This window comes from Salvelinus alpinus, chromosome 9, assembly GCF_045679555.1.
Source record: "Salvelinus alpinus chromosome 9, SLU_Salpinus.1, whole genome shotgun sequence".
Taxonomy (NCBI): Eukaryota; Metazoa; Chordata; class Actinopteri; order Salmoniformes; family Salmonidae; genus Salvelinus; species Salvelinus alpinus.
The window spans coordinates 51,522,863-51,545,773 of NC_092094.1; the positions used below are offsets into that span (position 1 = coordinate 51,522,863).

The window sequence follows — 22,911 nt, forward strand, 5'->3', positions numbered from 1 at the left end:
TTTCAGGGGTGTAACATTGACACTTATGTAGGTGTCATAACCAGCCATAAATTAACACAATATACTGTATGTCACAACAGGTCTAAATATATGTGTCATGACAGTGTTAGGACTATATTATAACAGGTTATGACAAGTTATGTCAGCTGTTATGACGTATGACATGGTTATGAAAGTGTCATAATGTGTTATGACGCTGAGTGTCAAGTAAAGTGTTACCTACCATTTTTACACTACCTTAATGTGCTGACTTAGAGTTTTTTTTCCCTTCACATTGTGGATGCATAACTAGGCCAGCACAGGGCAGCTCAACTCTGTAGTTTGAAAAGGTCATAGTAGCAAAGGGAGGACGTTGACCGTTGTGAGTGAGCTCACCTTCCTCATGGCCTCCAGTTCCTGCTGCTTGTTCTCGTTGGCCATCTGCAGCTCCCTCATCCTGAGCTCTAGCTCCTCCTGCTCCGCTTGCTGTTTCTGCCTCAACTCCCTCCGCTTCTGGCGGGACTCGCGGTGCGGCGCCGGCCGGCCCAGCTTCAGCAGACTGATACACGTCTGGATGGCTGAAATGGAGAAGAGACACCAGACAGGGGTCAGGTCCAAGGCTGGGCCATGTTCAGTATAGGGAAATGTTGTGGAATGTTGCAGATAGAAATGTGATGAGTAAAGCTGATATGACTACTTATTAATCATGTCAGAGAGGCCTGACTATTCTACATAACATATTTCTATCTGAACGTTCCACAATGTTGAGCTCTGCTGAACGTGCCCCTGTACTTATACCCATGAATAAAGTCTGGATGTACAGTCCTATACTTTCCATAATACCAACAGGAGATCAATTGCATGGTGAGAGAATTGAGAACTAGTTACATTACACAACAGGATTCGAAACACAAAAACAATATACATTTGTAATCTATAAATACGGTATGAGCAATGTACAAGTGCTTTCATTTCTGATTAAATACAAATGAAATACGTCCACTTCCTACCCTGTATCCATTCCTGTTTCCTCTTCTTATCCGACGCGCTGATCTCATAGCTTTTGTCGGAGCATTTGACATAGAACAGGCACTTCTTCCCTTCCTTATCCGGTAACGACTGTAAAGACAATTTCATAAAATGTTTTACACTCTTCCACCAACATGCATTTTATAGTTAGGTTAAGGGTTCAAATGAATGTATGAGCATTGGTTGTTGTTGTTTACTGTTGTCGTTTAGTGTTCCTTGCCTCCACACAGCAGTTTCCATCCAGCAGGATGTCACCCTTCTTCTCTGCCAGGTCCTCGCTCACGTAGTAGGATATGGAGTTGGGCTTCAGGAGGAACCAGCGTTCTGTCCAGTTCTTTCTCTTGTGACCCTTTTTCATCATGTAGCCCTGCAGCAAGCGAAAAACAGGAGGCTCAGACAGTTTAGTGTTTCTGTCTTTGTCGGTTTGTGTTAATATCGGTGTTGAAAAACTAGCAGGAGACGTTTCAGTATAATTGCTTAGTTTACCGCCGCACAGCCACCATTTGTAGTGTTGCATTTGAGATTCTAAAATCGTCAATATTCATGTGGTTCCTATAAAAAAGGCGACACTACACTCAGCCAAACATTGTGTTGGTGTGTGGTGTTTAAAAGCTCGATCCATGCTACAGTATTGCTAGTACATAACACTGGTCAACGCCATCCATCGACCATGGACACGTCACATGACGGTAGTTTGGTTGACATCAACATTTGCCAAGGCATGGAGATATAAATGGCTCTGAGGCCGACCTGTTTGAATACGTCAAGGATGAGCTCGTGGAAGACCTCGGTGATGCCCATAGAGAGGGTCTGGCGGTCCATGCCCTTGCTGAAAGTGCCAGCGCCCACCAGGGTGATTATCTCCCAGGCACTCAGGCACTGCTGCTTGGTGCAAAGCTCAAGCTTGTAGTCCTCGAAGCGCTCCTCCACCCAGCTGCCACCCATGGCCTCTGTCAGCTTGCGCAGGAAGTACTCGATCTGAGGGGGGTTGGGAAGAGACACAGGTGAGTACACAGACACACGTCAGCACGCACGGGGGCACTTATTGTATTATGTAGGTGGGTGGACTTGCACGAATCCTTGGCTTGGACATAGGACAGGAGCAGCGGCTAATTGGGGATCCCAATAAATAATACTACTACTTCAGGTCCTCTCCAAATACTACTGCTGCACCATCGAGAGCGTCCCGAACGGTTGCATTACGGCCTGGTATGGGAATTGCTACGTTCACGACCGCAAGGCCCTCCAGCGGGTGGTGAAGATGGCCCAGTACATTAATGGGACGGTGCTCCCACCCATCCAGGACATCTACTCAAAACGGTGCTTGAGGAAGCCCCGCAGCTACATCAAGGACCCAACACACCCCCAGCCACGAGCCGTTTACGCCCTTACCGTCAGGCAGACGGTGTCGGAGCATGAGGTCTGATACCAACAGGCTCTACCTACAAGCCATCAGAGTGCTGAACACTTGAACTGGACTGACCACATGCTCTGGTTCTCCTCACCTTAGCACACATGCGCTCACGCAGACATCACAACTGCTGCTACCATACTATTATTATGATTTCTAAATAGTGCACAATTTAAAAACACTTGCCCCCCCAAAACATGTGTAAATAAAGTGCCTTCCTGTGTTATACTTATGCTACAATGTTTACTATTCTATTGAACCATTTACTTCATGTTCGTATTCTTATCTTTTATTTCTTATTGTTGTTGCATTGTCGAGCAGCCCCACGCTCTCCTCCATTTACATCAACAACATAACTCAGACAGTAGGAAGCTCTCTCATCCATTTATATGCAGATAATACAGTCTTATACTCAGCTGGCCCCTCCCCGGATTTTGTGTTAAATGCTCTACAACAAAGCTTTCTTAGTGTCCGACATGCTTTCTCTACCTTTAGCCTTGTTCTGAACACCTCCAAAACAAAGGTCATGTGGTTTGGTAAGAAGAATGCCCCTCTTCCCACAGGTGTGATTACTACCTCTGAGGGTTTAGTGCTTGAGGTAGTCACCTCATACAAGTACTTGGGAGTATGGCTAGACGGTACACTGTCCTTCTCTCAGCACATATCAAAGCTGCAGGCTAAAGTTAAATCTAGATTTGGTTTCCTCTATTGTAATCGGTCCTCTTCAACCCAGCTGCTAAACTAACCCTGATTCAGATGACAATCCTACCCATGCTAGATTATGGAGACGTAATTTCTAGATCGGCAGTTAAGGGTGCTCTCGAGTGGCTAGATGTTCTTTCCCATTCGGCCATCAGATTTGCCACCAATGCTCCTTATAGGACACATCACTGCACTCTATACTCATCTGTAAACTGGTCATCTCTGTATACCCATCGCAAGACCCACTGGTTGATGCTTATTTATAAAACCCTATTAGGCCTCACTCCCCCCTATCTGAGATAGCTACTGCAGCCCTCATCCTCCACATACAACACCCGTTCTGCCAGTCACATTTTGTTAAAGGTCCCCAAAGCACATACATCCCTGGGTCACTCCTCTTTTCAGTTTGCTGCAGCTAGCGACGAACGAGCGGCAACAAACACTCAAACTGGACAGTTCTCAATCTCTTCATTCAAAGACTTAAATCACGTCTCTACCTTCTTGCCCTTTGTGCCGTCGTCTGTGCCCAATAGTGTTCGTACCATGTTGTGTTGCTACCATGCTGTTGTCATGTGTTGTTGCCACCCTGTGTTGTTGTCTTAGGTCTGTCTTTATGTAGTGTAGTGTTATGGTGTCTCTCCTGTCGTGATGTGTGTATTGTCCTATATTAATTTATATATTTTTTCTTATCCCAGCCCCCGCAGCAGGACTTTTGGTAGGCCGTCATTGTAAATAATAATTTGTTCTCAACTGACCTGCCTAGTTAAATTAAATTAATAAATAAAAAAACAGGAAGTTGCTAACTTCCTTTTCTGTGAGAGCGGATTGGGAGTGGCGAGGGTGTTTCTCCAAAACTGTATGTAAAACGCAACAGTGGATCAGAACAATAATTCTTTACCCATAACCCACTCCCTTCTTCTGTAGTCCACTGTGACAGAGGTAGAGGTTTCATTGATGTGCACTACGGAGCACGAAAATAACGTTGTATCGTGAGCTTGACTAATTAGCTTTACAACCGATGACTGATTTAGCTGGTAATGATCAACCCAAATGTTGCACAAAGTGAAGTTTGTGTTGGGGCTAAATGTGCCAGCATCAGAGCCCTGGTCATGTTCATTAGGACACGGCGCCGAAAATGTTTAAAAACATTTTGCAAAAGAAAACAGAAATTAGCGTTTATTGGACAGTGCCTGGCCGTTTGTCCTTTTCCTTCCGTTGGGTGCCTAATGAACACGACTAATCTTACCTCCTCAGTGGCTATGGCCAGTGGGTATTTGTCTTCGGACAGGAAGTTGAAGATGCACCAGATCTTGAAGGCGTCGTCATCCGAGATGAGGAGGTGTGTTCTGTTGAGGTTCTTCCGGGCACACAGGGTCCAGCACATTCTGTTAAAATCCTGCCGATTAAAGTTGTCCTGGACCTGAAATCAGGAAACATTTCTCTTATGTCACTTGGCTGGAGACAGGCATTTTTCATATGAGGAAAACCACAAATTAGACAATAAGCTGGTCCTGTACTCAGGACATCTTCAATGTTATCTTTTTGCCACACTATCATTAATTTAAAAAGTCCAAAAATGGATCTCGGGTTTCCCCTTTAACTCAAAATCGACAACAGAAAGGGAGGAAAACCCTTGAAAACAGTACAATCAGTGCTGTAGAAGGGAAATGTTTTCTCCCAGCAGTGAATGAACATACACTGGTGTTTCCATGGGAACTATTGGCAAGCTTTCCGCAGAATCATGTAGATTAGGAGCCCCCACAGTGGCACTGGAATATAAGACTGTTCTAACACAGGACATCCTGACACGACATTTGCATTAACCTCAGCTCACTGAGCCGTTTACACAGATGTAGGACTCACTCAACTGATACATCGGAGCAGTCATGATAAAACACAACAGAGAGATGGGCCTGACATTGATGAGCAGCCATTTAAAAATAGCAAGAGATAACCAGCAGATAAACAAACAGATACTATCGAAATGCAAGCTGCATGTGTCTCATCATCATCATCATCAGGAGCCTGGACATCTTTAGGAGTGTTTAAAACATCCTCCTTAATGAATAGATGGACATATATCCACAATAATGGCATACATTCATACATTTCTATCATTGTTGATGAATCTGTTGGATAGTTTCACAGTAACACCAGTGAGGTTAGCAGATAGAGGCAGAGGGAGGAGCAGTAGAAAAGTTGTGAAAGTTGGATTGGTATGAACTAGCAGCTCTCTCTTTGTCCTCACAATGTCATGTCATTGCTCGGCTCGTTCTCGCTCCGTACTAGCCGGTCCAGACTGAGGCAGTGGCTCCCTTTCCCTCTACCTCAATCCCTGCCATTCTCCCACTCTCTGCACATCAACAATGGGGGGCTTTGTCACGGCCCCTCCAGCACCCAGCGCTGCCTCTCCACTGCAGATACACGTGTTCATTAGTATTCTCTGCAGTGGAACATCCTAAGTGGTTTACAAACAGTCTTATCACTGTCCTTGGGTCCTCCAGGAAGCTGAAACATCCTATCGTCAAATTATCACACCACACAGAGATGCCCGTTTATATACTGAAGTCAAAAGGAAAAAAGGAGAGAGGGAACAAATGTAATTGTGAAATTAAATGACAAAAAAAAGGTACATCTATAAAAAATATGATAGCGCCAATGGATTACTCGATCATGAAAGCTGGATTGAAATATGTTGAGGTCTAGGCAAAGGCTATGCCTATGACTGATAAATGGACTGAATTTGAATCATCATACTAACTTTGCAAACAAAGCAGAATGATACAGTGAAAAAAGTCGTCAGCATACTATAAATACAGAATTATACAGAAGCAAGACATGAAAAATTGGGAAATAGTTCTGCCATAGCAGCCTTAAAATGTTGAATACAAGCCTTGAACTATTTTGATGCTCTGATGTTTGTGGAGCCTTGCTTTCTTTCATTCCCCTTTTGACATCAGAGCTTCCAATGAACAATGCATTCCAGGTTTCTACAGGGTTAGTCGGCTAGAAGGAATGATGTGCTCCACAAAGTGAGCGACTGCAGAGGTCCAAATGGGAGAATGGGGAATTCTGTGGAACAGTCAGCGATGGACTTGATTGTCTCTCCGGCTGAGTCATTGTCATTGTCTGACAAGTGGAGTGAGTCAGTGAGGAAGAGTCACACACACACACGACCTTTAGGGTGGAGTATCCCTGTGTGGTAGGGTCATAGCCACTTGGGTGGGGGGGGGGGGCTCTTGACATTTGTCTATGTCATATCTCGGTTCCTGAAACCTTTTCTAAGTACTTGAGCAATGAGAACTTGAGGAAGTGACAGAAGAGAATATAGCGCTACATCAGATACGACGTCGATACGATGCTCATTGTATGTAGCAGGGCTTGCAGTTGATAAATGATTACAAAGGGAGGCCCAGCCGTGAGATGCCCAGTGATGCAGAACTACCAAACGAGGTAAATGCTTTTTATGCTCGCATCGAGGAATAGAACACTGAGTCTTGCGTGAAAGCCCGTTGTTCCGGATGACTGCATGATCTTGCTCTCTGTCGCGAATGTGAGTAAAACTTATAAAAACAGGTTAACACTCGCAAAGCCGTCAAGCCAAACGGAATACCAGTGATGCATTCTCAAAGCATGCACAGATCAGCTGGCAAGTGTCTTCACTGAAATGTCCACTCTCTCCGTGTCCCAGTCTGTAATCCCAATATGTTTCAAACTGACAACCATTGTCCCTGTTCCCAAGAACTCCAAGGTGACCTACCTAAATGACTATGGCCCTGTAGCACTCACATCTGTAATTATGAAGGCTTTGAAAGGCTGGTCATGACACACATCAACACCATCATCATCCAAGACACCCCGAACCCACTCCAATTCGCATACAGCCCCGACAGATCCACAGATGACGGAATCTCAATTGCACTTCACACTGCCCTCTCCCACCTGGACAAGAGGGGAAATAACTATGTAAGATTGTTGTGTGTGCACGCTTAGTCCCCTCCTGTACTCCCTGTTCACCCACGACTGCGTTGCCACTCACAACTCCAACACCATCAAGATTGCTGACGATACGCCGGTGATAGACCTGATCACTGACGGTGATGAGACAGCCTACAGGGAGGAGGACAGACTTAGCAGCGTGGTGCCAGGACAACAACCTCTCTCGCAACGTCAGTTAGACCAAGGAGATGATTGTGTACTACAGGAGAGCACATTGCTGTAGTGGAGTGGGTCAAGAGTGTCAAGTTCCTTGGCATGCACTTTACATGGTCCACACACACCCACATAGTCGTGAAGAGGGCATGACAGTGCCTCTTCCCACTCAGGAGGCTGAAAAGATTTGACATGTGCCATCGGATCCTCAAACAGTTCTACAGCTGCACCATTGAGAGCATCTTGACTGGCTGCATAACCGCTTGGTATGGAAAATGCACCGCCCTCAACCACAGAGCTACAGAGGGTGGTGTGGACAGCCCAGTACATCACTGGGGCCGAGCTCCCTGCCATCCAGAACCTCTATATCAGGTGGTGTCAGGAAGGCCCCCCCCAAAAAAAAATCACAAGACTCCAGCCACTCTAGCCATAGACTGTTCTCAAACCAACAGGCTCCAAGACAGCAGGCTTATGGCTTGGGGTAGAAGTTAAATATTTAAATAAATGGTTAACCGGACTATCTGCACTGACCCTATGCACAATCACGCCTATACACAAAACTTTAACATAAGTTCTTTCCATGACATACTGTAGACTGAACAGGTGAAACCTATGATCCCTTATTGATGTCACTTGTTATATTCACTTCAAAATCTGTGTAGACGAAGGGGAGGAGACAGGTTAAATAAGGATTTTTTTAAGCCTAGTGTTTAGAGTGTTGGGCAAGTAACCGAAAGGTTGCAAGTTCGAATCCCCGAGCTGACAAGGTACAAATCTGTCGTTCTGCCCCTGAACAAGGCAGTTAACCCACTCTTCCTAGGCCGTCATTGAAAATAAGAATTTGTTCTTAACTGACTTGCCTAGTTAAATAAAGGTTAAATAAAAAATAAATAAAAAGGCTGAATGGGTGAGACAAAAGATTTAATGGTAGTAGGCGACAGGCAAACCGGTTTGTGTCAAGAACTGCAACGCGGTTCTCAAGCTACACACAATACCCCATCAGGACAAAACAAAACATGTTTTTTGAAAAAGAAATAATAATAATTGTATTACAAAACTGAAATATAAGAAGTGTTGTCAATGAGCAGCATTCTCACGTAGGTGTTCCTTTTGTCCAGGTGGGAAAGGGCAGTGTGGAGTGCAATAGAGATTGCGTCATCTGTGGATCTGTTGGGGCATTATGCGAATTGGAGTGGGTCTAGTGTTTCCGGCATGATGGTGTTGATGTGAGCCATGACCAGCCTTTCAAAGCACTTCATGGCTACCGACGTGAGCGCTACGGGGCGGAAATCATTTAGGCAGGTTACTTGCCTAAATTATTTTAGGCAGGTAACTATGGTGGTCTGTTTGAAACATGTAGGTATTACAGACTCGGTCAGGGGGAGGTTGAAAATGTCAGTGAAGACCACCATGTTCCGCATATGCTTTGAGTACACGTCCTGGTAATCCTTCTGGCCCCGCGACTTTGTGAATGTTAACCTGTTTAAAAGTCTTGCTCACATCCACTACGGAGAACATGATCACACAGTCATCTGGAACAGGTGGTGCTCTCATGCATGCTTCAGTGTTGCTTGCCTCGAAGCGAGCATTAAAGGAATTTAGCTCGTCTGGTAGGCTCGCATCACTGGGCAGCTAGAGGCAGGGCTTCCCTTCATAGTCCGTAATATTTTTCAAGCCCTGCCACATCCAACGAGCATCAAAGCCAGTGTAGTAGGATTCAATCTTAGTCCTGTATTGACCCTTTGCCTGTTTGACGGTTCGTCTGAGGGCATAGCGGGACTTTTTATAAGCGTCCAGATTAGTGGTGGCTGAATCATGTTATGGAAATGCTTGTAATTGTTAAGGACTAGGGTGTTTTTCCAGGATAAAAAATGTAACTGCTTTCCACCAGATACCGGGAGATGAATTCACCTTTCAGCAGAACAATAACCTAAAACCCAAGGCCAAATCTACACTGGAGTTGCTTACTAAGAAGACAATGAATGTTCCTGAGTGGCAGAGTTAGCTTTGACTTAAATCTGCTTCAAAATCTATGTCAAGACTTGAAAATGGATGTCTAACAATGATCAACAACTAATTTGACAGAGCTTGAAGAATTCTGAAAAGAATAAATGGGCAAATCCAGGTGTGGAAAGCTGTTAGAACCTTTCCCAGAGAGACTTATCTGTAGTCGCTGCCAAAGGTGATTCTAACATGTATTGGACTCAGGGGGTTGAATACATATCTAATCAAGAGGTTACTCAGGCAAAAATCTTAGTTCAGCTTTAAAAACAAATACAAAAATAAACACAAAAATGTAAAGGTGTTTCATGAGCTAAAATAAAAGATCACAGAAAATTCCCATCCGCACAAAAAGCTTATTTTGCTCAAATATTCTGCACAAATATGTTTACATCCCTGTTAATGAGCATTTCTCCTTTGCCAGTGAAGCTGATTAAACAGCATGATCATTACACAGGTGCACCTTTTGCTGGGGACAATAAGAGGCCACTAAAATATGTGATTTTTTCACACAACACAATGCCACAGATGTCTCAAGTTGAGGGAACGTGCAATTGGCATGCTGACTGCCAGCCCAGGCCCTCCACATCCAGTTTATTCACCCGCAGGATCGTCCAAGGCGGTGCTGAGGAGTATTTATGTCTGTAATAAAGCCATTTTTGGGGAAAAACTCATTCTGATTGGCTGGGCCTGGCTCCCCAGTTGCTGGGCCTGGCTCGCAAGTGGGTGGGCCTATGCCCACCCAGACCCACCCATGGCTGTGCCCTTGACCAGTCATGTGAAATCCATAGATTAGGGCCTAATTAATGTATTTCAATTCACTGAATTCCTTATATGAACTGTAACTCTTAGAAATTGTTGCATGTGGCATTTATATTTGTTCAGTATATTTGAATGTAATATCTTGTTGTTCTTGTTTAAAACTGTTCTTTACTTTGTCATGTATTTGTATGTTTTATGTAGACCCCAGGAGGAGTAGCTGCTGCATGTGCAATCGGTAATGAGGATCCTAATAAAACTACTATATGTGGGGCTCACCTTGTCCAAAATGAACTTGTTCAAGTAGGGCATATAGCCCTGTGTAGAGACGGGGCCTTCGTCGTCATCTTTGAAGTGCTCCTCAAGGGCCACCGGGTCATGGGGGATCCTCATCACAGTGCACAAGTTATGAGAGAGCACCTGCAACGGGGGAAAATTATTATAATATTATTATTTTTTAAATTCATTTTGTCATTGTTTTGTTGGGGGGGGGGGGGGGGGGGGGTATACTGGTACCATATACACTGCTCAAAAAAATAAAGGGAACACTTGAACAACACAATGTAACTCCAAGTCAATCACACTTCTGTGAAATCAAACTGTCCACTTAGGAAGCAACACTGATTGACAATAAATTTCTCATGCTGTTGTGCAAATGGAATAGACAAAAGGTGGAAATGATAGGCAATTAGCAAGAAATACTGTACCAAACACAACACCTTAATTAGATGACAAAAACATCTAAATGAATTACAAATGTCTTGAGTCAGATTAATTGTGAGGATTTTGAGGAAGTCAAAAAGGCTTCCACTTCTACATTGGTTAATGTTTGTGCCGCATGAGACAAACGTGGAATCTGTCAGGAAACACACCTCAGAAGAGAACTCAGAAGTTCTAGAAAGCAGTTAAAAACATGGAGAATAAACCCACCCCCTCACAGCTGCCCATGTCCCTCCAAGACTGAAATCTCGTTTTTCTAATTAGCAACAGAAGAACAAAACGTGCCAATCGGCGTATTCAGTGGCTCTTTAATTACGTAGCATTTTCTAAAGTCAAACATAACACCTGCATCTGGACACGGTCATTTAAAAAAAATACATGTTTGGCAGAATCGAGAACGAAGATAGTATCGTCATGTTAAGGTTGGTCGAATATTCTTTATGCTACACCAAACAGTACCTAACCTGTAACTCCCAGTAATGGATATCAAAAATCTTTGGTTAAATCCAGTGTAACAATCTGTAGCTAGTTCAGACCATGCCATTATAACCACCCATAAACAACAAGCTAAGCACAAACTTGTTGCTTTTTGTACTGTCTGCATGCTATGTCTCGCTTGTCCTGTTGCTCTGCGTGTGCTCACTGATTGTCTGTATTGTAATTGTTTTTAATAACCTGCCCAGGGACTGCGGTTGAAAATTAGCCGGCTGGCTAAAACCGGCACATTTACTGAAACGTTGATTGATGTGCACTGTCCCTGTAAAAATACAAATTTGAGAGAAAATATCCACAGGAAAGTATTGTTTACCCGATTTTAACCTTTCTGGTAATAACCTTTTTGGCAAGACAGAACCCCCAAAGGTGGTGGAGTGGAAATCTTTACCAAGGAACACATTCAGTGCTCGGTTCTCTCCACAAAGTCTGTCCCCAAACAACTTGATTTGCTGGTTTAAAGCATTAAACTTTTAAATAGCTCTTTGTTGACTTTTCCTTGGTGTTATCGTCCACCATCAGCACCGGCTTGTACCCTAAATGCCCTAAGCTCTCTCCTGGCCCCTTACACTAAGTCTGAATTTGTCCTGCTAGGTGACCTAAACTGGGACATGCTTAAACCACCTGACCAAGTCCAAAAGCAATGGGACTCCCAGAATCTTTCTCAGATTATTACCAATCCCACAAGGTATGACTCCAAACCCATAGAAAAGGCTACTCTCCTTGATGTTATCCTCACAAATAATCCTGATAGGTATCAGTCTGGTGTTGTCTGTAATGACAGCGATCACTGTTTGACGGCGAAAGGCTCGGCACATGCCTAATCAGGCTGACTGGCTCTCGTTCAGGCAAATGAGAAATAAGTGCACTCAAGCTATCCAGAAGGCCAAAGTTAGTTACTTTAAGGAACAGTTCTCTCTATGTGGGTCTAACCAAGAAGTTCTAGAAAGCAGTTAAAAACATGGAGAATAAACCGACCCCCTCACAGCTGCCCATGTCCCTTAATGTTGATGCGGTGGTTGTTACTTACAAGAAGCACATGGCTGAGCTCTTTAAAATCACCACTTCATTAAGCCAGGATTCCTATTTGACCCAGCCATGTCCAACATTTCATCATCTCCCAACCCTTCTAATGCGACTAGCCCCCGATGCTTCTCCCACTTTTCCCCCTGCTCCGCTACAAAGTTTCTCCCTGCAGGCAGTCACTGAGTCCGAGGTGCTAAAGGAGCTTCCTAAACCTGACCCCCAAAAAACATCTGACCCCCTTCTTTTTTTTTAAATTACATTTTTACCCCCTTTTTCTCCCCAATTTCATGGTATCCAATTGTTAGTAGTTACTGTCTTGTCTCATCGCTACAACTCCCATACGGGCTCGGGAGAGACGAAGGTCGAGAGCCGTGCGTCCTCAGAAACACAACCCAACCAAGCTGCACTGTTTCCACACAAAGCGCGCATCCAACCCGGAAGCCAGCCGCACCAATGTGTCGGAGGAAACACCGTACACCTAGCGACCTGGTCAGCGCGCACTGCGCCCGGCCCGCCACAGGAGTCGCTAATGCGCGATGAGACAAGGATATCCCTACCGGCCAAACCCTCCCTAACCCAGTCGATGCTGGGCCAATTGTGCGTCGCCCCATGGACCTCCCGGTCGCGGCCGGCTGCGACAGAGCCTGGGCTCGAACACAGAGTCTCTGGTGGCACAGCCTTAGACCACTGCGCCACCCGGGAGGCCAGACCATTTCTTCTAAGGTTGCTGCCCCTATCATCGCCAAGACTGTCTCTCCTGTCTGGGGAGGTTCCCATTGCTCGTAAGGCAGCCACGGTGCATCCTTTATTTAAAGGGCAGAGATCAAGCTGACCCTAACTGTTATAGGTCAATTTCTATTTTGCCCTGTTTATCAAAAGTGTTGGAAAAACTTGGCTTTCTTGATGTCTATAGTATTCTCTTACTGCAACCTTAAAAGGTCCTAAATGATGTAACCATTTCCCTTGATTCTAAGCAATGTTGGGCTGCTATTTTTATTGATTTGGCCAAAGCTTTTGATACTGTAGACCATTCCAATCTAATGGGCCGGATAATGAGTATTGGTGTCTCTGAGGGGTCTTTGGCCTGGTTTGCTAAATACCTCTAACACGGAACCCAAACCGGCTGCACGCGTGCGCCATCGTGCATAAATGTATTTTGTCCCACCACACCAAACGCGATCACGACACGCAGGTTAAAATATCAAAACACACTCTGAACTAGAGGTCGACCGATTATGATTTTTCAACGCCAATACCGATTATTGGAGGACCAAAAAAAGACAAAACCGATTAATCGGCCGATTTTTTAAAAATGTATTTGTAATAATGACAATTACAACAATACTGAATGAACACTTATTTTAACTTAATATAATACATCAATAAAAATCAATTTAGCCTCAAATAAATAATGAAACATGTTCAATTTGGTTTAAATAATGCAAAAACAAAGTGTTGGAGAAGAAAGTAAAAGTGCAATATGTGCCATGCAAAAAAGCTAACGTTTAAGTTCCTTGCTCAGAACACGAGAACATATGAAAGCTGGTGGTTCCTTTTAACATGAGACTTCAATATTCCAAGGTAAGAGGTTTTAGGTTGTAGTTAATATAGTATTTATAGGACTATTTCTCTCTATACCATTTGTATTCCATATACCTTTGACTATTGGATGTTCTTATAGGCACTTTAGTATTGCCAGTGTAACAGTATAGCTTCCGTCCCTCTCCTCGCTCCTACCTGGGCTCAAACGAGGAACACATCGACAACAGCCACCCTCGAAGCAGCGTTACCCATGCAGAGCAAGGGGAACAACTACTCCAAGTCTCAGAGCGAGTGACGTTTGAAACGCTATTAGCGCGCACCCCGCTAACTAGCTAGCCATTTCACATCGGTTACACCAGCCTAATCTCGGGAGTTGATAGGCTTGAAGTCATAAACAGCGCAATGCTTGAAGCACAGTGAAGAGCTGCTGGCAAAACGCACGAAAGTGCTGTTTGAATGAATGCTTACGAGCCTGCTGCTGCCTACCATCGCTCAGTCAGACTGCTCTATCAAATATCAAATCATAGACTTAATTATAACATAATAACACACAGAAATCATTAATATGGTCGAATCCGGAAACTATCATTTCGAAAACAAAACTTTTATTATTATCGCATATACCCTACGCAGAGTACAATAAACGCAATAGAAGTGACACAATTTCACCTGGTTAATATTGCCTGCTAACCTGGATTTCTTTGAGCTAAATATGCAGGTTTAAAAATATATACTTCTGTGTATTGATTTTAAGAAAGGCATTGATGTTTATGGTTAGGTACACGTTGGAGCAATGACAGACCTTTTTCCGCAGTGATTATGATTGATTGATTGATTGTTTTTTCTAAGATAAGTTTAATGCTAGCTAGCAACTTACCTTGGCTTCTTACTGCATTCGCGTAACAGGCAGGCTCCTCATGGAGTGCAATGAGAGGCAGGTGGTTAGAGCGTTGGACTAGTTAACTGTAAGGTTGCAAGATTGAATCCCCGAGCTGACAAGGTAAAAATCTGTCGTTCTGCCCCTGAACAAGGCAGTTAACCCACACCGTTCCTTGGCCGTCATTGAAAATAAGAATGTGTTCTTAACTGACTTGCCTAGTTAAATAAAGGCGGAGAAATAAAAAGGCCAAATCAGTGTCCAAAAATACCGATTTCCGATTGTTATGAAAACTTGAAATCGGCCCTAATTAAAATCGGCCATTCCGATTAATCGGCCGACCTCTACTCTGAACCAATTCCATTAATTTGGAGACGGGTCGAAAAGCATTAAACCTTTATGTCAAAATACACTCACAGGTGTAATTACTACCTCTGAGGGTTTAGTGCTTGATGTAGTCACCTCATACATGTATTTGGGAGTATGTCTAGACGGTACACTGTCCTTCTCTCAGCACATTTCAAAGCTGCAGGCTAAAGTTAAATCTAGATTTGGTTTCCTCTATTGTAATCGGTCCTCTTCAACCCAGCTTCCAAACTAACCCTGATTCAGATGACAACCCTAACCATGCTAGATTATGGAGACGTAATTTCTAGATCGGCAGTTAAGGGTGCTCTCGAGCGGCTAGATGTTCTTTCCCATTCGGCCATGAGATTTGCCACCAATGCTCCTTATAGGACACATCACTGCACTCTATACTCATCTGTAAACTGGTCATCTCTGTATACCCGTCGCAAGACCCACTGGTTGATGCTTATTTATAAACCCCTATTAGGCCTCACTCCCCCCTATCTGGAATACATACTGCAGCCCTCATCCTCCACATACAACACCTGTTCTGCCAGTCACATTCTGTTAAAGGTCCCCAAAGCATACACATCCCTGGGTCGCTCCTCTTTTCAGTTTTCTGCAGCTAGCGACTGGAAGGAGCTGCAAAAACAACACTCAAACCGGACAGTTCTCTCTTCATTCAAAGACTCAATCATGGACACTCTTGTGGCTACTTCGCATGATGTATTGTTGTCTCTACCTTCTTGCTATTGTATGTGCCCAATCATGTTTGTACCATGTTTTGTGCTGCTACCACATTGTGCTGCTGCCATGTTGTGTTGCTACCATGTTGGTTGTCATGTTGTTGTCTTAGGTCTCACTTTACGTAGTGTTGTGGTGTCTCGTCGTGATGTGTGTTGTCCTTTTTAAATCATACCCCCTGACCCCGCAGGAGGCCTTCTATCATTGTAAATAAGAACTTGTTCTTAAATGACTTGCATAGTTAAATAAAGTTTAAATAAAATGTAAATAAACAATTTCTTTCTAGAGAGCCAGTAGATCGTTTTTAGAGAGCTGGTTCAGGGCACCTAGGTAAAGTTAGTTGTCACGTCTACTCCCGTTCCCCCTCTCTGGCGCTCGTTGTCATCAGTGTTTATTGCAGTGCGCTTGTGGTTAGCCATCTCTTTGAAAATAACTTGTGTGTGAAACATTGTTGCATTTAAAGTGGAACTAAAAGCATTTTAGCAACATTAAATCTTATTAAAATCTGGTTACATACACCCCCAGGAAGAATTACACTTATTTTACATTTTCTGACCAGCGACCACTTAGATTTCATTTTTACATTTTCATAAATTCTTAGAATGTTTAGGAATTACGTATACCAAGGAGTGTGAAAATTATATAGTAATATAGAGTGAGAAAGCAGCCTTGCATTTGGCCAATTAATAGACACTTCAGTAAATACAACCGAATAAAAACATCTGTCTTGTCCAGGACCGGAGTCTACACAGACCGATGCGCTATAGCCAATCAGAGCTACAGTAGGCCTTTATACAAACTAGAGGTCGACCGATTAATCGGAATGGGCGATGAATCAGGGCCGATTTCAAGTTTTCATAACAATCGGAAATCGGTATTTCTGGGCGCCGATTTTCCGTTTTTTTAATTTATTTTTTTACACCTTTATTTAATCTTTATTTAACTAGGCAAGTCAGTTAAGAACACATTCATATTTTCAATGACGGCCTAGGAACGAGGGCAGAACGACAGATTTTTAACCTTGTCAGCTCGGGGGATCAATCTTGCATTGATTACATTGCACTCCACGAGGAGCCTGCCTGTTAGCGAATGCAGTAAGCTAAGGTAAGTTGCTAGCTAGCATTAAACTTCTTATAAAAAAACAATCAATCAATGACTGTCATTGCTCCAATGTGTACTTAACCATAAACATCAATGCCTTTCTTAAAATCAATACACAAGTATATATTTTTAAACCTGCATATTTAGCTAAAAGAAATCCAGGTTAGCAGGCAATATTAACCAGGTGAAATTGTGTCATTTCTCTTGCGTTCATTGCACGCAGAGTCAGGGTATATGCAACAGTTTGGGCCGCCTGGCTCTTTGCGAACTAATTTGCCAGAACTCTACGTAATTATGACAACATTGAAGGTTGTGCAATGTAACAGGAATATTTAGACTCATGGATGCCACCCGTTAGATAAAATACGGAACGGAATAAATGTTTTGTTTTCGAGGTGATAGTTTCCGGATTAGTCAAAGGTATATGGTTTAGAGAGAAATAGTCGACGCGTTATAATTCCTGTAATAACTTGCGGCTGAATTTGAAAGGGGTTCCTTCGTTATTTTACCGTTCATGTCTATTTTCATAAATCCACTCTACAATTTTTTTTAATCTTCGCTTATATTTAGCCAATATTGATCAGAGTTACCTTGTCCTATGGATATCTACACAGTTACAAAATTGGCACGGTGATGTAAGCCTACACGAAACACAGACCTTATTTTAAGTGAATCTAAAAATATCCTATGGAATAAATGAACCGCTTTTCAGATTTTGCTAGGTGTCATGGGAATTATGACTCGCAATTTGGTTGTCAATTCTTACCATGCCAATTATTAAAATAGGATTTCCTGCATATAGAAATTAAAGTTTTTGTTTTCAACATTCATCACAGGTAACTTAAACTCTATTTTTAATCCAACAGTTGAGAGTATTTGTCTCCTAAGCAGACTCTTCAGTATCATTGTCACTTCAGAGCTGTGTGTGTATTTATGTATTATATTAAGTTAAAATAAAAGTGTTCATTGTTCATTCAGTATTGCTGCAATTGTCATTATTACAAAAGTGTGTGTATGATATATATATATTTAAAAAAATGTTTAAAAATAATAATAAATCGGCCGATTAATCGGTATCGGCTTTTTTTGTCCTCCAATAATCGGTATAGGTATTGAAAAATCATAATCGGTCGACCTCTAATAGCCATTTGCCACACGGGCCTGCCATCATTCACTTTGAACGGGACTGTGTGTTTACAGGCAGTTAGTTACAACAGCGTGACTTTAGATCATTAGAACGCATTCACCAAATGGCACAAAATACACCTGAATGGATTTCTGCAAATATGTAAACACCACAGGAGTCCTCCTACATTTGGGAACTTTTACAGTCCTATTGAGCCAACAACCATTAAAAAGGTAGTATCTTTCTCCCTCAGTTATGCACATCAACAACTAATGCTAGCCAGAGCAAGATTAGCTCAAATCTAACGAAGGAACATTAGATAAACCCTCTCAAACTTTTTCAGCTAGTTGGCCGTCAAAATTACACTGATAAATGATGAGGAATTGTGGCCTCCTAGTCCTTCTGCAGCTTGTCTGCCAATGTATACTTGTCCCAACCAAGCACCCAAGCTAACTGGCTAAAGTTGGCTAGTTTACTAGCTAGCTACTCACAGAAACATATGAGAGAACACCTCACTCTGACCATTTTACTCGTCATAGCAGAGCTGGTTAGGCTGTATACATGTTATCTAGAGCTTTCTTGATGAATTATAACTTTTTTTTTTGCCTACGTTTACTGACACTGGTCATATTCAAGGGTGTTGTGCATTAGTAAGAGAGATATGCTAACTGGATAAAAGTCGTTCAAGTTCTTGCTAGTTGACCAAATAACATCTGCATCTCTACCTGTGTATAGCCACCAAAAAATTATATGAGGGGAAATAGTCAGTCACTCACCCACTCCTCCAATGGCATGACATCCTCCTAGCAGCTAGCTAGCTATGTAGCTAACGTTAGGCTCCGTGTTTTTAGCTTGCTACATAAATAGATATGTTTTTTTTGGTCTGTTTTTGTCCAGAACATTGAGTCATTGAAACTGAAACAGTGTATCCTGAATGGAGGCAGCAAAAATGTACCAGGCCAGCTGTGATTTACAACCTGATAGCAATCATTTTTTGGACTACCAAGAAATGTATTGGTGAATGATACTAATCATGCATTGAACTGCATCCATCTATTGCGCTAACAATGCCTTAGTGTACATCATGGAACATTGAGTCAAATAAAACCTATTTTTAAAACCTCTTATAAAGTTGGTTTTGTAGCATAAATTGGGAATTTGATATTTATGACTGATATGATTGTTTCATATCTGCAAAGTAATTAAAACACTGTCAGTTCCACTTTTATTAGGTCACCGGTTACTTTGTGTGCTTAAACATGAAATGTCTTTTGCAATAGGAAGTAATAGTTGTACATTTCAAATGGGAAATGCTTAATTGTTGTGTTTTTGTATTCTTATGATTGGGACCTACTGGCTTATTATGTCTGAGTTTACGGACTGCTTATCCTTTAACTTCTCTAGGGTAGGTGGCAGCATTTTCACGTTTGGATGAAAAACATACCCAAATTCAACTGCCAGTTACTCATCGCCAGGAGATAAGATATGCATATTATTAGTAGATTTTGATAGAAAACACTCTGAAGTTTCTAAAACTGTTTGAATCATGTCTGTGAGTAAAAAAGAACTTATTTAGCAGGCGAAACCCCGAGGACAAACATTCCGATTTTTCTTTTTAAATTTGAGGTCACTGTCTTTTCAATGAGTTTTCATTGGGAAACCATATTTCTAAGCAACTTGCTTGCAGTTCCTACGGCTTCCACTGGATGTCAACAGTCGTGAGAAATAGGTTGAGGTTATTCCTTTGTGTAATGAAGAAATACGGCCATCTTGAAGTCGAGGCACTCCTGGTGTCCTAGACATGCGTTTCAATCAAACAGAAGGCATGCTACATATTGTTTTAATCCTGTATTGAACACATATCACCCCGTCTTCAATTTTATCGATTATTAACGTTAAAAAATACCTAAAGTTGTATTACATAAGTAGTTTGACATTTTTTGGCAAAGTTTACAGGTAACCTTTGATATATTTTGTCGTCATGTTTGAGCAAGTTGGAACCTGTGTTTTTCTGGATCAAACGCGCCAAATAAATTGACATTTTGGACATATATAGACGGAATTAATCGAACAAAAGGACCATTTGTGATGTTTATGGGACATATTGGAGTGCCAACAATAGAAGCTCGTCAAAGGTAAGGCATGAATTATATTTTTATTCTGCGTTTTGTGTCGCTCCTGCAGGGTTGAAATGTTCTCTCTCTTTTGTTTACAATGGTGCTATGCTCAGATAATAGCATCGTATGCTTTCGCTGAAAAGCCTATTTGAATTCTGACATGTTGGCTGGATTCACAACCAGTGTAGCTTTAATTTGATATATTTCATGTGTGATTTAATAGTAATTTTCATAGTCATTCATTTTAATGTGGCGCTATGCATTTTCTCAGGCTTTTTGTCAAGTGATACAGTAGCGTCTTGCCTAAACTCAGATTTTTGGATATAAATATGAACTTTACCGAACATAAAATACATGTATTGTGTAACATGAAGTCCTATGAGTGTCATCTGATGAAGATTATCAAAGGTTAGTGATTAATTATCTCTATTTCTGCTTTTTGTTAATGCTCTCTTTAGCTGGAAACATGGCTGTCTTTTTCTGTGACTTGGCTCATACCTTACATAATCGTTTGGTGTGCTTTCGTCGTAAAACCTTTTTGAAATCGGACACTTTGGCTGGATTTACAACAAGTGTAGCTTTAAAATGGTGTAAAATACTTGTATGTTTGAGGAATTTAAATTATGGGATTTCTGTTGTTTTGAATTTGGCGCCCTGCAGTATCACTGGCTGTTGATGAGGTTGGACGCTAACGTCCCACATACCCTAGAGAGGTTAACATCATGCAGTGTGACTGCTGTCTTTCCATCGGCCCTACGCAGTGGCATATTGGTGCCTGGAGAAGTGTGTATGCCAAAAAGTTCCCAAACAGCCCGCCCAGCGAAGGAAAGGCACCCTGTGTGAAAAATGTTTTTCTATGGTTTACAAGTTTTCCAATAGATTATTCAGATTTCCACTCTCAAAATCACACTTTTTTTAATAGAAAAAATACCAAAATGTGAAGGTCTAAGTCTACAACCTTTCTTAAACCACATCAATCTGATTGGGTGGGCCTGTCAGGGCCTGGCTCCCCAGTGGGTGGGCATCTGTCCACCCAGGCCCACCCATGTCTACGCCCCTGATGCATACATCCCACGATGACAATTGCGCATCACAAATATCCTACTAACCAACACTTTGGACTAAACTTTTATAATACCTAGTTTGCATACACATTGTTGCCTTAGTTAGCATTTATTGGTAGATATAAGTTGAAACGTATTTCCTATCCTACCGGCTACCGATGTCATTATTCTGTGAGCTGCTCCATGCCAAAACCAGTTGAGAGCTCATGCACACTCTTGCTGCCTGCTAGTGATTTTCTGCTCAAACTAGGCTGTGTGCGCAGCGCGCTTGTGAATATATTTCACGTGCTTTACACAATCGCAAACTGCTTGGTGCATGACTTCTCCATTGTACTACATAATTGATACATCGTATACCTCCACTACACTACTTTGATACACATCAGTAGGTATTAAAAAGTGAGTATACGCAAAGCCCACTGGGGGAAAAAAGTGGGTATACGGTTTATACCAGCATATACCCTCCACTACAACACTGGCCCTTTGTGTTTTACAAAAAGTGCACTCCTACACGAGTACGATGCTTTTACGGTTGCTGTCACACACTGAAGCTCTATAGGTTCGCCACTGCGCAAACATGTCTATAATAGATATAAAGGCTGTTAAGATACTGTATTAATGTTTTAAGAAAGGAGTGTATATATTTGACCGGTTTCGAGTAGTACAACACTGCTTTCCTGTGGCTATTTTGTCTCAAAGTATTTCGACCAGCTAGCTGAAGGACAGACCACACAGACAACCGATAAGAGTACATTTACATGTAACTTCATTCTAGCTTGTAAGGAACATTTCCACGATTTTGCAGGCATTCGTTTCAGGCTGTATATAGGCTACCAATTAATTGTGTATTACAACCTGATTAACCAGACTACCACCGGATCTGAGCTGTAACAGACAGGCAAATGATTTGGGCGAAAATTAAATAATCCCAAACTCATCCTCTACTACTAGTGAAAGGGTCCGGATTTTTTTCGTCCAAAATCAATTGGCCTTCACTTTGATGCCAATTTCTCTGTTCGGGACGAGTTTCCTGCTTGGGCATGTTAACATTGTTTATTAATATAAAGAAAACGACGTGCCTGGGTTTGTTTGACAAAAACACATTCCTATATAAATATACTTCCATACCTTTAACTGCGACTTGGACACTTTCCCGCTTTTGTCCACGTCCAACGCTGTGAAAGCATGCCATATTGACTTTAAAAGTTCGTCCCGTAGTGCCATTGCGCTTGTTACTTGGTTGACTGCAGCAGTTCGTATATGGGAAAGTTGATCATACTAGGACACAACGAGACAGTCAGTCACCTGACAAGCTCCACAGCAAAGTCATGAAAATGCTAGGTTGTAGCACCGCTCAGCGCCGAGGGAGAGCGCAAACGTTTATTCTTCTTCCGTGAGTTTTCACCGCGGTTGGCATCCAATATGTAGCATTACCGCCCCCAACTGAACTATAGTATAAATCCATTACACTTTGTGATACAACATGGGAAAAGGGGAAACAGATTTTTTTTTAATTTACACTCATTATATCCCAACACCTTATTTCACTACTTTAACCCGATCTAATCCTACCCCAGGCCAATGAACTGAGAGGACGGGACACTACCACTCAACACACCCTGTAACTCTTCTGAAGTCAAATCTCACACCCCCAAGTACTTCTCTGCAGCTGCCACCACAACATCTATTTTCTGCGATTTATGTTCCATTTCTGCAGCACA

The 22,911-nt window shown here is 42.3% G+C and overlaps 1 protein-coding gene across 1 annotated transcript; it reads right to left on the reverse strand.

The window, feature by feature from the left end:
* Positions 1 to 315: 315 nt before the first annotated feature.
* LOC139583997 (switch-associated protein 70-like) lies at positions 316 to 22,527 on the reverse strand. Its single transcript, XM_071415503.1, has 7 exons — positions 22,319 to 22,527; positions 10,313 to 10,453; positions 4,368 to 4,541; positions 1,759 to 1,986; positions 1,229 to 1,375; positions 990 to 1,098; positions 316 to 557 (listed from the first exon to the last, which is right to left on the reverse strand). The coding sequence occupies exons 1-7, from the start codon at positions 22,412 to 22,414 to the stop codon at positions 331 to 333; spliced, it is 1,122 nt and encodes a 373-aa protein (XP_071271604.1). The 5' UTR covers positions 22,415 to 22,527; the 3' UTR covers positions 316 to 330.
* Positions 22,528 to 22,911: the final 384 nt, after the last annotated feature.